General features: G+C 37.8%; 1 protein-coding gene across 9 annotated transcripts in view; it reads right to left on the bottom strand.

The window, feature by feature from the left end:
• Nucleotides 1–14,849, bottom strand: part of WDFY3 (WD repeat and FYVE domain containing 3) — a 127,505-nt gene that overhangs the window by 63,784 nt on the left and 48,872 nt on the right. For 8 of the 9 annotated variants that reach the window (XM_015861628.3, XM_015861632.3, XM_085545156.1 and 5 more), the window contains exons 9-14: nucleotides 13,921–14,087; nucleotides 11,056–11,523; nucleotides 9,603–9,701; nucleotides 5,238–5,431; nucleotides 3,046–3,503; nucleotides 1,397–1,480 (exon numbers count right to left, since the gene is read on the bottom strand). In XM_015861628.3, the coding sequence (XP_015717114.1) occupies nucleotides 1,397–1,480; nucleotides 3,046–3,503; nucleotides 5,238–5,431; nucleotides 9,603–9,701; nucleotides 11,056–11,523; nucleotides 13,921–14,087 (1,470 nt within the window). The remainder of the gene's footprint in view (nucleotides 1–1,396; nucleotides 1,481–3,045; nucleotides 3,504–5,237; nucleotides 5,432–9,602; nucleotides 9,702–11,055; nucleotides 11,524–13,920; nucleotides 14,088–14,849) is intronic. The other variant, XM_015861634.3, reaches the window with a different exon arrangement.

Below are 14,849 nucleotides of genomic sequence, written 5' to 3'. Positions count from 1 at the left end.
ATTTCCAAACACACTCCTCCAGCAGACTTAATGCTTGAAATGCTTGGTAGAAAGAAACAATCTTGTTTGTTTCTCTGAAAATTAAATATAATTAAGGATAGCAGAACAACTTGAAATATGTCATATAGAGAAAGTCTCTTAACCTTTTCTTAACCTTTTCTCTTTCTTAAGGCAGAAATTTAAATATATGCATTTTTTTCTTGCAAAAGTCTTCCTCCAACACCTGAAGAGGAAGACTGCCACCTCTTTGCAAGATAACCCTGATAACCTCCACATAAGTTTTAGAGGACACAAGTTAGAAATCTGATCGTATTTAGCAACGCTGTTCAGTCTAATGAAATTCCTCTCTTCAAAGCACTCTAGGAGAAAATTTCTATCCAATTTTAAGCATAAATTTTATTTCTAAGTGATCTAATCAGCACTATCACGTCCACCTTATTAAGTCAACTTTGAAGCTGTAACACAGTAGTACAGGAAAAGCCTAATTAAACTCCCAGTCAATACTCAGAATGTTGAACAAAGCAGATGGCCCTTGCCTCAATCTGTCTGCCCTTTGACATTGCATGCAACAAACTGATCAGGGCAAACAGTGGAGAGCAGGCAGTTGGCTTTTCTGAAAACAACATAGCAAAAAGTTATAACCTAAAAGCAAACATTAGTAAGTGGTGCTCCGCACTCCACTTGAAAACACCCTAACTTCCCTATGCAGTTTCCCATACGGAAGTACTTCCATAAAAGCAACAAAGAGTCAGTTCAAAAAACACTTTCCTTGGGCAGGGAAAAGACCATAAGTCTTACAAAATCCTGCCAAACTATCGATCAAATATTATCCATCAGCAAGTGAGTGCACACTCTGCAAAAAATTAATTTACTCATGCTTATACATAATTCACATTATTCCCCTAAGGAGGGAAAGGAAGAAGCAGGCAATGTAATAAGCCACTCTGACCAAGTCTAACTATTACGAATGAGCACTCTAACAAGTCATTGACCTTCTGACTAAAAGTACCTCTTCTTGAAAAATTAATTCGGTAAAACAATTGGGGAAAAACAATTCTTGCTACATTACATCACAGGTTAGCAGAGTCTGAATTGCTCTGAACTGCTCCTGATTTTTTTTGCATTTCTTAGATCACATTCTACTCTAGACTTTTTGATTTTTAACCATTAACGTAACTCAAAGTAATTTGAGACCCTGGATAAATTTTACTCTCATATATTAGCAGAACCGCATGCAACTCATTATGAAATACACCCTGATATTTATTTCATCCAGTAAGCATACAAACAAAAACAGACACCTCACAAATAATAGCAGCTTGAGAGAAAAATGAGATTGAAGAAACAACAGTGAGAAACCAGAAGCAAGATGAACTTCTCTTAAAAGGATCGGTACCTTTTCCTCGACAAAGCTGGCGTACCCCAGGGAGAGGGGAGAGAGGTCTCATTTGTCAGGCAAGGAGGGATCTGTTCTGCACGACTACAGACAAAACAGACAGGGGTAGGATAGAAAGGTTAGAGAAGAAACCAGAGGTCAAAAAGCTTGTTAGTTTTACACAGCCACCACCAATGAAGTCTTTACTTGGACTCATTCTTCAGAATCGACAGATGACAAAGAACGTTGCTGAGCGGCACTCATGAGGTAGATGCATGAACAAGCACAGCATGTCCCTGTCTTATGGCACAGCTCTACAGTGCTCATTCATTACCTGGTAGAGTTTATCAATATGATCACACTGGCAAAACAGAGCATCTTTCAATATTAGCAGAAATCGAGAAGGGAAAGTAAAGTCTGAGCAAATTAAATGTGATCAAATTAGTTAAGACAAACTCAACATAAACTTCACAAGGACTGATGATAAGAAAATTCAAGAAAGGAAAAAGCAGTCGCTGAAAATGACAACAAAAAAAAAGAAACGTGAGGTAGCTTATGCTGCAGCATTAAGGAATTTACTTACCCCACTGATTCCTCATGCTCTACTGCTAGTTACTGTCGTAACTTTCTAAACCACTCACAGCACTTTCTCAACACAAGTTAATCTTATTTTAAAAGATTAAGAATTTAATATCTGTACTTGGTTTGTAAGGTTTTTGTCTGTTTGCTGTTTTAAAAACCCAGAAGAAATTATTAGCCACTTTGGAGGAAAATCTTTCACAAACCATGAAGCCTGGTCCCTCATCAGTCACCTACTTCAAAAACCTGACCAACCTCCAACCCTATTAATATCTCGACATATACGATCACACCTGCAAGACTTGGAAAAATCAGACCCTTACTCTGACTGTAAATCAGATGGCCCATCTTTGAATAACAGGAATATATGCATTAAACACCTGGGGTACAGAAGCTTCAAGACCCCATCTGCCAAGCAAAGTCTGTACCTTATTTTCTTGGACCTTACATGAGAAGTACATTCTCGTAAAGCAAATCCTAAAGACACACCTCAAAATGTTTTACTGTCATTGTGAACAATCTCAAAACACACACGTTACTGTTCATCCCTCATAGCAGGTGTCACTTAAATTCTACCTGTTTAACTCTGAGAATGTCTTCCAGTTAATTATTATCACTGACAGGCTAGGCACGTTCTTCAAATTCTATCTGTCTAAAACAAAGTAAATTTGTCATATTCTCCACTGACTTATTTTAAAACCCCATGTTTCAAAGGAAAGAAGGTATACTGTTGAAAAGCTAATTTCTCATTTAACTTAATAAACACAAAGTTCTGGTCATTCTGTATGATAAAGCAATCAGGTGGTCTGTCCATCAACCAACAGGCTGTTTAAACTCATCAAATATAATCACAAGCAATATCTCAGTTTTAATTAGTACTGTGACAAGAACATTCAACATCAGAGGGAGTGTCCCATACTCTTGAGAGCACCAGCGAGCTAAGTCAATATTTGGTGAGAAAGAGACATCTTCTCTCACTGGAATAAAGGAACAAAGAAATTGATTTCAATGGATATACAAAAGCTTGCCATGAATATGCTTGAAGGAAATCACTTTGAGGAGCACCAGGGAAAAAAGAATGGAGTTCATACCTGTCAAAAGAATCTGTCGCTACCTTGTAGAGGTAAATAAAAAGTTTGCTGCAATGTCTTAGCGTAGGTGACACAGAATCCAGAGCGATTAGGTCATCCTCCAACAGTCTTTGAAACAATTGTGTATTTGAAGGAAAGACATTCAATGGACTTATTTTTCTTGAGTCTGAGAAGCAGCCAAGCAATCGAACAGCATCTGCCAGTTTTTCATACTGGATCTCTGTTTTGAAGAAATGAGAGTTGGCTGGCTCATAGCGCATTGCTGCAGTCAGTGTGCAGAACACCGTGTGAAGCAGTTCAAACACTTGATTCTGGTTTACTTTCTCCCAGCCATTCTTCGGCGGTGAGCACAAAGATCTTTCCATAGCAACGAGCAAAGATGTGACATACACAAATCCACCAACTTTTCTAAAAACAGTTCTGGTGCGATGGCTTTCTCTTAGCACTGACAGGAGGGCCTACCGACAAAACAAATAATCCAAATGAAGAAGAAAATAGAACAGCATTACTAATTCCTTGGGGAAACAAAAGATAGGAGCATTTCTGTTTGATATTCAAGCAAAACTATTGTCTTTTGTCTGAACTGGGTAGCGCATCAAGTCTCCAAAGACTTCTGTATTTTAAAAGTCCACATACATATTAGGTTTAATCTTTCTCTTTATAGAAACCCATAAATATTTGAGCTGACTGAAAGAGTTGCCCAAAAACAAACCTAAGTGAGAAACAATTATGCAGAAAACACTACCGGTCGAAGGAAATAAACAACAAAACAACGTGGATATCAGTATCACAGAATAACATCCAAACTTCTGTGAAATGGGCGACTCAGTGAAGATGGTGGGGGAAAACACTCCTACACTACCTAAAAAAAGCAGCTGTCACAGGAAGTTTGACCCACTTGTGAATAAACAAAATAGAGGGGAAAAAAATATCTCTGTATCTAATGTCATAGGAAGCAGAAAACTGTCACTGTTCCAGAAAAAAATAGAGCGCAAAGATTAAGTAAACCTTCCATCACTGAGTGCTCTTTTCTTTGGAATCACACCGTTTTGATGCACTCAGAGGATGGACAGTGAAACAAGCTGTTTTACTCTTTCAAGGGCAATATCTCATCTCCTGCCAAACCTGGATCAAACTCATGGGATGTATCACTGCAACAGTCTCCATTTTCAATTCAACCACCAAAACAGCACAAATGGAGGCAAATATAACAGGTCAGATAAAGAGGACAGGAACCTTGACTTACTGCCTTAAATCCATTGTGAACTGTTCTAACTTTTCTCTGCCTCTGAATGTCATGAATTAGATATGCTTAAAAATTAGAAGATGCTGACAGACAAAATACATTAAAATTATCATTTTGTTATTAGCTTTCCTCTTTCTCTTTTAGAATAACATATGGCTGCTCATCTGCCAGAGGAACGCTACAGCTCCTTCTAACAAGGATGAACCTAAATGTCTGCCAATTCTCTCGAGCAATACTCATGTTTACCCAATACTACTTGCCTAGCTTTTCTAGCCTAACATAACAGCATTTTGTCTATTTTCAAAATAACATTAGCTATTCCAAAAAGAAATTGTGGGTTTAGATTAGCAGCCAAAAAGCTTGTAAGAAATAAAAGTTGACAGTCTTCTTCTTCCACTGCCAGGCTTCCTTTGCAGTATTTCCAGTTTTGCTTAAGAAAGCCAATTTTATTTTGTAGAGTTTGTTTGTTTGTTTGGGTTTGTTTGTTTCCCTTTTACCCTCACATAGACTTCTATTCTGTGGATACTAACATTTACATTTACAGTGACACATTCAACTTTTAGAACTAACACACTGTGTTATATTAAAGCAAGCATGTCCCAAGTCAACACAAGCCAGTGCTAAAAATAAACTTGTGTGTTACACGCTTGATTTTTTCCCTGTGTATTCTCAAAACATTTAACTGAATAATACTCTGCAGGGAAGATTATCATAGCTGTATAATCTCATTCCCTAAGGTTGATGGTTCTAAAAACAAATTAGGTCACTAGTTTTCACCTCTGTGATTCTGAAAGCTGTCATGGATGGACAGAAGAAAAAAAGAAAGCATCAAATACACGAATTTCAACTCCATAGACAATATATATGAAATCTCTTTCTCGGAGTATTCCTTAAAAAACTATAGATGAATGTCTTAGGAGGGAGTCCTAAGCAGTATTTCATTTACCCTTAAGATGTCCGTTTTCAGCTGTAGTTCTGTAGGTGGAGCGGAGTGCATTAGTCCCAGCAAAGTGCCCATGTCATCTTCCCCGCTAGGCGACAACACCAACTGCTGGATGATCATCAGCGCGTGCTGTCGGCACTGTGGATACTTCACAATGTTGTGCACACATCTTGCGCCACCAAACTCCCTGAAAATACCTATGCAAGTTGGAGGGAGAGATGGAAGGGTTTCAAGGGTAGCAAATAATAAAAAAAAATATACGTATAAATCAGTAGAAAACAATAAAGAAAACACAAAAGACATTTCAATTCACTTCTAAAGGTTGAACGACAGAGTTTTAGCTGGATGTATAATGACTTTTACTAGCATTTGCATCAGCTATTTTCATTAAGGATTGCATTTATTACTCTGGAGCAATGTTTTTGGCAACAAACCAAATAACTGAGCTGCTGGACAAGAGCAGCCAGCTATGAGCACTGATCTGCTCTGTCCACAATGTAATATACAAGCTTTCTTTCACCAAGATTCATCTCTGCAGCAACAGAGCTTAAAAAACTGTTCTCAAGCTTATTGTATATACAGAACATGCACAGTATTAATTGAAAATTGTCCTAAAACCTTTGATCTCTGGAAACAAGGCCACTGTGCTCACATCCCCGTCCTGCTGCACAAAAAGGGACTACAACTTCTCTGGGAGTTGGTTTCTTCCCTCCTCCTGGACAGCTGTCACACATTTTAGCTTGGAGCTACTGACCAAAACACAGCCTTCAACTGCAGTCCTTACAAAAAACCTCTGTGGTTCCACGCCACAGCTCTGACCTGTCTTAATTCTGTCTAACGAGAAAACCCAAGCTGAGCAATAAATGTTAATTGTTCAAGTGTATAATGGATTAATATGATTTACCTGTAACCTACACTAATTTCTCTCTGACACCTTCTTATTTCAGCCTACTTGGTCCATTTTTCAATCACTATTCAGAAGAGTCCAACAATGGTTTTTTTGACTCTCCCTTGACAGAATAACTAGCTGGATGGGTACAAGGGCAACAGCACATGTTATGTATCCTTAGTTTCAGTAAAGTTTCTGGCAGTGTTACCCACAGCATGATCACAAGCAGCCTGACACAACAGTCTAAATGCAATCATGACAGACTAACTACAGAATTAACTGAAGCTCCAATTTTCAGTAATGTCTGCTTCTTGACTTTGCCCTTCTGATTTGAAAAAGGACACGCCACTCAGCTTGAGTGCTGTGAATAATGCCTTTACTGATATAAGAATGAGCATATTTAGCAAGTATGTGGATAAAGTTGAGTTGGCAGATGTAAAAATCTAGTGTTATGGACAAAAAAGAATCAGCTTTTTAAAAAAAAAAAAAAAAACAAAGGAAAAAAGCAGAGTGATAAAGTGTGTTAGACAACAGTGGAGGTTTCAGAGGATTAGAAATAGCACACAAGGGAAAAAAAAACGACAAATTAATATGGGAAATGGACATGAACAAGGATGCATATAGCACCTGAGACACAAGACAAAGATAGAAGTCATCCAGCACACATACAGTTGTTTTAAACACAATAGCAATCTGCTGCTGAACTTCCAAGAGTGCTGGCAATGGGACAAATGGCAAAATGACTTCAGCTTAACTTGCAACAGAGAACACAATGTATATGAGGTACTACAGAAGTAAGACATTAAGACCATAGAGAGAGGAAAGCTACACAGAAACCTGGCAGGTTTTTCAGTAGCTACGCAAAACATCTACTCTGAATGACCTACATATAGGTTCAGCACACGTAGGCAGACTATATAACCTCATACCTCATTCTAAAGAAGTATCACTACGTTTGTTCAGCTTTGACTTATTCAGAAAATACCTAGGTAGTATCTTTCTTTCCTCTAGAGTTCACTAAGATGCAGTTACTTCCCTACCCTGAATCTCAGCTGTTACTCCCAACTACAACTTTTGGTAGAGTCCTTCAGAACCAGCAGTGCAATTCCTTGCTGCTAGTGAAATGAGACATGTCGGTGCCCAGTTCTTGGCCTCCAGCAGAAAGAGGAGTTGTCTTCCACTTGCTTTCACTGATAACAGACATTCTTGCTCTACTCAAGCAAGATTTACAAATCTTCCTTTAAAGGATTTGAATGACAACACAGAATTAATGTGTTAAAGCATTTTTATACATGAGGAAAAAAAAAAAAAAAACAAACAAACAAACAAAAAAAAAACCTACCATTATTTACCAGAATCGCATTAGTCAAAAGCTCAAGGAAAGAGCTTTTCAATGAACATGTACACTCCCACAAAACAGGAAAACATAAAAGAACGGAGGGGAAAAAATAAGTAAGTGGTGAAACTTCTTTTTTCCTGTAAGTCACAAATAACGGCCTCTATGTTCTGATTCAGCCTCCAGCATAGCTTGCAAGCGATGCAAAGAAATCTGTTTTCCAAGTAAAGCTGTGATTTGTTTTTGCATGCTATAAGCACGTGAACTTGCTTTTTTGTTCTATTGCCGGAAAAGAGCATGGGTTTCAAATAAGATCAAGTACCTTCTCCAGATTTTTATAGGAAAGGAGAAGAAATAAGAGTCAATTTTCCCTTATTTTTTTTTCTTGAAAGAGAACACATCTCCCCAGTATATACCTTCTTAACCTGGAGGAAAACTCTGAACTCCTAACTAGAGCTGCAGAATCCTTTAGCGACTTCATACCTAGTGGCAATAGCCTCATCTCTCTGACATCTCTTGTTAATCTCCCTTAAAATTACACCCATCTGTGGATTACAGGCAGAAAGCTATCATTTTACACCAGCTCTGATGCACTTAAGAGCACCTTCTGATCCAATATTCCCTTCAGTTAATAAAGATACAGCTAACAAATCAATGGAAATTTTTTCAGCAAGCCACTCAGCATTCCATGCCCATCTTGTTGAATCTAAGAAATAAAGCAGAGGGGCAGACTGAAAGCACATTAATTGCCAAAGGCAGAAGGACAGAATTATTTTAGAAAGCTTGAGGTAGTACAAGCTCATAAAATGCGAAAGGAATAAACTTGAAGATGTACTCCACAGTCAGACTCACTCCCTGTTGATTCCCTCTTCCTTTTTTCATTTATATTTCGTTTAGAAGCAAGTCACTTTACCCCTGGAACAGATACACACACATCAATTCTCTTTTAGGTCCTACTGTACTGCTTTCCAATTTGCTTATATCCAGAAAGACTACACAGAAGTATGAATGAGCTCATCTATATAATGAAGACCACTGCAGGAGAAGTGTTTAAAAACAGAAAAACTATTATTATTATTATTATTATTATTTTAACAGAAGTTTGTTCAGCATAGTACTCCAATTTGTCCAAAAGTTACTGAACACTGAATCTGTATATGGAGAAAACATTTTGCTTAATCAGCAACAGAAAATAGAAAGTTAGAAGCTTTCTGCCATTCAGCCAAGAGCTATGTTTAAACAGTGAGCAGTCAGTTGAACCAGACAGTTGTAGGATTCCATTCTTAGACACTTATCATGGATTCTAAACTCTCATATTGAACTGAAAACAGGAACAAAACCTGAAGGGAGCAAGCAGCACTCAGAATAGAGAAAAATCAAGAAGAAATGGGAGAAAAAGGCCTATGTGGCTAGAAACTGTTTCTCCAAGGTGGTGTCCTTTTCCTCCCCTCATCTTCTTCCACCCATAAAGCAAAGCAGAAGGTTTGAAGAACAACTATCGCTTTTTCCATTCCTTTATTTTAAGTTCTCAGAGACAATCTGTACTAACATGAAACGAATATTTTCTTTTTGATGTTGCTCTGCGTCAGGTAATGAAATAATGCACAGCATAATCTGCATCATTCAGAAAAAGAGGCTCGTAACTGAGACCTACTTGCAGGTACTGACTAGGAATGAACCTTTAAAGAAAGGAAACCCATCTTACACTACATATGGCACACATTTCTAAATCAAATTTCAGTAGACATAACATCGTCAACAGAAAATTAAATGTCTAATTATGCACTTAAATTTGTTGTAAGAAAACCAGTGATACAAGCCCTCCTACAGATGACTGCAGTAATGTTTAAGGAGAAATGGATGTGTGTGGTTCTTTTTAAGAAGAAAATGGCCAAGAATATCAAATTTAAAAAAAAAAAAAGCTAAAGAAGAAGAAGAAGAAGAAAAACTATCTTGAATTCCTTTGTTTTATGTACTCCAGGTTATGCTGATTTTTCTTACAGCAGAAAACTTGGCAAGAAAGAAAAAGGACATTTCACTGTGATTAATTGTCTGAAGATAGAAAAATCAGGACTGCTTTGTCTTTAGGCAAATTTCTCAATTACATTTTTATAAGTGCTTTGCCGATGGGCTTTCTACTTACCTGCATTTGTGTTTGAGCCTTGTAGTAGAACCGTCAGGGTCTCCATAACCAACAAAGCCAACTGCTTTTGGTCCTCAAATGAACTGTTTCTTGAATCCCCTAAAATAATTGCAGAAGTAGAGACATAGTTTTAAAAATAATAATAATAATAAAAAAAAAAACCCTCACTCTGCTAAGATACTTCTTGATTTTTTGCACCAATGCTTTCAATTCTTTTATTCCCCCAGAGAAAACAAACTAATCAAATATCAAAGCAAGTACAATTTAGTCTGCATGAGCATCCACAGGAAAGCTTAATTATGAAATGCTTGCAAACACCATTTATAAAACCAAAAAACAGAAGCTTTAGAGTTCTGTGAGCTCAGTGGCTGACAGTGCAGCTGTATGTGTTGTTTCATATCTCCAAATATTGCTTCTTCAAGTCACAATGCCACACAATCATCGATGAAGACCAACAGGAACTGCTTTGTTCTCTAAGTACTTGCTAAGAGAAATTTCCCACAGAAGCATAAAACTACATCTACACCTAAGTAATTTCAATGTGTTGATGATTTGACAGGTGTAACAGATGAAACTACACTGCATATGGCATTTTAAGCACAGCATAACAACCCAGAAAAGAGAATGATTAATAAACTGCAATGTGGCAAATGAGAGCAACATCCAACCAGGCAGCACTCTAACCAGATGTCACCTTCATCCATTTAGTGAGAAGCACTTGAGAAATTACATAATTTCCGAGAACAGTTACTGGCAATGTTGGTTTTTACATATAATCAACTGACTCAGCAGCAAAGCTTCATACTATAAATCCAGGTAAAGCAGCCAACTATAATATATAGAAGCGTCACCAACACATGCTAACATCTATTTACGTTTGAGTAAAAAATACATTAAAAAGCATGCAAATATGGTTTGCACTTGCCAAGCAACTGGCGGCTTAACTCTGAGATTTCCAATTTTGAACACAAAAACACTGAGACAGACATATATATATTTGGAATGTTCTTAATAGAATATAGACCTAATGTCTTTAAAAAACAAAAAACGGTAGTAAACTTAAATACATAACCCCATGAAGAGCTTTATAGCACCCCCAGGGGGCCAGGCAAGACAACTAGGGTGAAGCAGGCGAGAAATGGGCAGGCTATGTACTACTACTTCTTCACTCTTTCTTTTGATGTACAAGAACTTTAACATTGAAAACAATATATTGAAAGCCTTTGAAAACAAGTAAATTATGGACTCTTACTTTGATTTTCTGAAATTGCCTTGTGAAGGACAGAAAGGAAGAGGGAACCCCAGTGTGTTTACATGATGGCACAGGAGTACCTGCCAGAACTCCGCCCTTAAGATACACATCCCAACTGTCTTCATTTTCCTCACATCCATTATCCTCCAACATTCCCAGCCAAAAATACATGCATTAGTAAAATGGAAGACCACACGCTACCTTGTTCATTCAAAGCCTGAGTGGGATCTTTCAGAAGGGCTGCATATTTATGAAGAAGATTTACCATCACCTCCAAAAGCCCCACCTCCCTGAAGACATCCTTAAAGATGTAGTCGTGACGGGTGAATTTCAGGAGCGTCTTCATGGCAATGATGCTACAGTGATAAGAAGTGCTGGATTTTAAAAGGATGCTCACACTGATCAGTTCTTTACAGGGTATGTAATTCAAGCTGAAGACAACAAATTCCAGCATCTCAAAGTATTTGGTCTGCACTTCTGGAAGTTTAGAAATTTTCTCTGCAAACTGAGACAATGTGTGCTGTGATTCCAAAATGAAGTAATTGGCATTGTCCGCCATATAAATATTCGTGATGGCATCAAGGATAATTTGTGCTAGATAGCTAGTTTTTGCTTTCAAAAATGCATTCTGAAGGACGGAAAACGCTTGAATATTCCTCACGCTGTGACCTAAATTAGGAAACAAAGTGGGATGGGAAGAAAAAAAGTGAAAGTTCTTGATTGTCTCAATGAGTACACTTACTAATAACATTCCATGCATCCTAGTAAGAGTGGTTAAAATAACAGTAACGTTTTGTGTTTTTTTTTAATTAAAATGGGCTCTTCAAAGAAGCCTTTGCATAACCAATTATATTGCAAATCCTATGACTTACTATTGTTTAAGGTGACGTCTTTGTCTTTGAAAACAAGTGTTCACACATGCAGCTAAATGAATGATAGCTTCTTTCAAATAAGGAAGTAAGGTGACTGTATTTAAAATTTGCAAGGGGATACAGCTCAGGAGAAATAAATAAAGCCTGCATGTCACCTATCTGGTGTGTGAGAAAACACACTGCAAAAACAGTAAAATGTTCTGCATTCCATAGTACAGAAGACCACTGCATCCTTCACAGGTTTTAGGCAGGCTAAGTTCAGAAGAACATGCATCTGACCACCTTCACTTAATAGAGTAATAAGCAATGAAAAAGCTTTATCAGTTGAGTTCAAAGCTAAACAGCATGCATGGCCTCTGAGTTATATTGTTCTATTCAGTCTTTGGAAGTTCTGTGCGATAAAAGAGAGATAAGTGCAGAGAAACTCTAAAGGGCTGCAGAAGGCCTGCCTTCAACAGAGAGAATGCTCTTGCTCAGTTCTGCTTTAGAATTTTACACGAATAATCATACCATACAAATCAGATGATGGTACTGGGGTGGCTTTTGGGAATCAGCCTGGGAATAAGAAAGCTTTGGCAAGGTCCAGTACTATCAATAATTAGGAAATTAAAACAAATGGAAGAATTTGTGCTAATATTACTGCTACAGCATGCTTTACACAAAGACTTCCCATCTCTAAAAGCTAGGTCAAACTTCTTTTAATTACCATACATTTCAATCAGATCTCATTCATTTAGACAAACACTGCCTTGCTTATGTGTGTTCCTGTGGCCCCCACAATTTTCAGTGGGCAGTGCAGATATTACCCTACTAGAAAGTCACCTCAAAGCTGAATATTGTAACTTTTACAAGGCTAGTACAACTCATAGCAGCCCAATCCCACTGTGAAAGAATCACCTCATGACAAATTTCCTTTGGAAAAAAATATATATGTATAAAAGAATATCAGGGTGTTCTAACAATAAAACCTTACCTTCAAACAAGCTAAAAGTAAACCATTAACATAATTTCCAAACCTTTTGTAAAAGAAGAATCTTGACTTGTTGTGTATGCTCTGTGGAATACTACTGTCTCCATCTTTTACAAACTCAGCTGTCCGATTTAAAAGAAAATTAAATTATCTCAGTGTCTAGCCTCGCTACTTGCCCTGCTGGATTCCTCCAGAAAGGAAGCAGAAACTTCCTTGAAAAGTTACATGCAACAGTTTCGCTGACTGGAAGAATATTCACAGTAAATTGCAAGTTATATTCATTCATTTCTAAAAGAAGGTGCTTTGCATGCTTTCTTTGAAATGAAAAATGCTGAAAAGTGAATGGAGTTCAATAAACATGAAAGGAACATAGGCAGTGACAGACACAACTGGTTATGGTCTAATTAAGTATAAACAGTTGTTTCAGGCAATCAAGCAGATTAACGCATTATCTTTGATTGTTACAAGGACCCCTGAAGAAACCAAATCTTCACCAGCTCTACAGAGTTCAAAACCTAAAAAGATTTAAATAAAAGCAATTAAGGAAATGTGTTAATACGTTCTCCACAGACAACTCATCATCAGAACTGAGAAATAAAAGGAACAGAGAGATGTCATGACAAACATGTTAATATGAAATATGAGGTTTTGAGAATGTAAGAGACAGTGGTTCTTACGTTACTATCATATCAATGCTGATTAGCTTAGGCAAAAATCAGTGTTATTACCAGAACATGAGCAAACTAAACTCTACTTATCTTTCCCTGTTTAGTGCAAAGGGAAAACAGATTCCATAAATAATGAACTTTCTCAGCACTAGAAAAGTGGTTGTCCAAAGTGCTTAGACATACAAGAGAGATGGTCAAAGTAAATCCATCAGAATGCCAATCTACAAAGATAACCCTATCACAGAACTTCTGCAAATATCTCCAGTGTTACTAAAACTAGAGAGAAGCCCAAGAAGCAAGATAGTTCCACAGTCACCTGCTAAGCTCCACAGTCCTTTCCTCACATACCAAATAAAACTGCATTTTTAAGTGTGTTGAATCAAAATTCTGTTCTTATCAGTATCTTTCCCCTGCAAACTTTTTCAACCTTAGATCTGTATCATAATTCACTGTGGCTGCATGCACATCACAGGTTTCACCACTCTGAATGCTCATCGGTGATGAACCACCGACAGTATTTTAAAACATGCAGTGAAGGAGGGAAAAATCCACTCACCTTTGCCTGCAGGCTGCGGCACTGCAAATCCAGGTAATAGGAAAGGTACCCCGGTGGTAACACCAGCTGGTTTCAATTCATTTACACCATATGTTGTTAAGGAAGTAATCAAATTAACCAGGTCCTTCAAAGCATCCTTTGATTCAGCCTCCTTTGCCTGTTCTAATCTAAAGAATGTAAAAACCAACAGAAGACCATGTTAGCACAAGTCCATTACAACTCAAGTCACTGTCATCAATGATTTCTTTCATTTTTCTCTGTTAACTTAGAGAATACACCTCAAGTACTCTGTACGCTATTTCACACATTCTCCATTCACATTTCTAACCATTCAGTCTGTCAAAATATTAATGGATTTATGACAGAATACATTTATTTCCTATAGAAATTCACTTCATAAATCTCACCATGAACTCAACAGCCTACTAGAAAGCTTCACAGATATTAAAAATTAATTTTAAATCACCCAGAAGGCCAGTTGTATCCTGCATCAAAAGAGGAGTGGCAGGAGGGCACAGGAGGTGATTTTCTCTCCCTGCTCTGCTCTAGTAAGGCTCCATCTGGAAAATCATATTCAAGCCTAGAGACCCCAGCACGGGAAGGATGCAGAGCTGTTAGAAAGGGTCCAGAGGAGGGTCACAAAAATGATCAGAGGTCTGGAGCTCCTCTCCTACAGAGACAGGTTGAGGGAGCTGGGCTTGTTCAGCATGGAGAAGAAAATGCTCTGGGGAGACACCTCATTGTGGCCTTCCAGTACTTGAAGGGAGCTGGTGGATTGCAAGCAGTCTACAGCAGGTACACTGGATCAAGAGAGGGTTTAAGGTCCACTCTAACCAAAACCATTCTGTGACAAATCCTCTTACAAATAGGAAGCTGATAGGCAAATACCTAGTCTGTCAGTAGATAAAACCGCACGTAATCCACTGTGG

Source organism: Coturnix japonica, chromosome 4 (assembly GCF_054131305.1).
Source record: "Coturnix japonica strain WE chromosome 4, WE-NBRP24, whole genome shotgun sequence".
NCBI classification, from domain to species: Eukaryota; Metazoa; Chordata; class Aves; order Galliformes; family Phasianidae; genus Coturnix; species Coturnix japonica.
The sequence above is the reverse complement of the archived record's forward strand: the minus strand, read 5'-3'. Positions and strand labels throughout refer to the sequence as shown.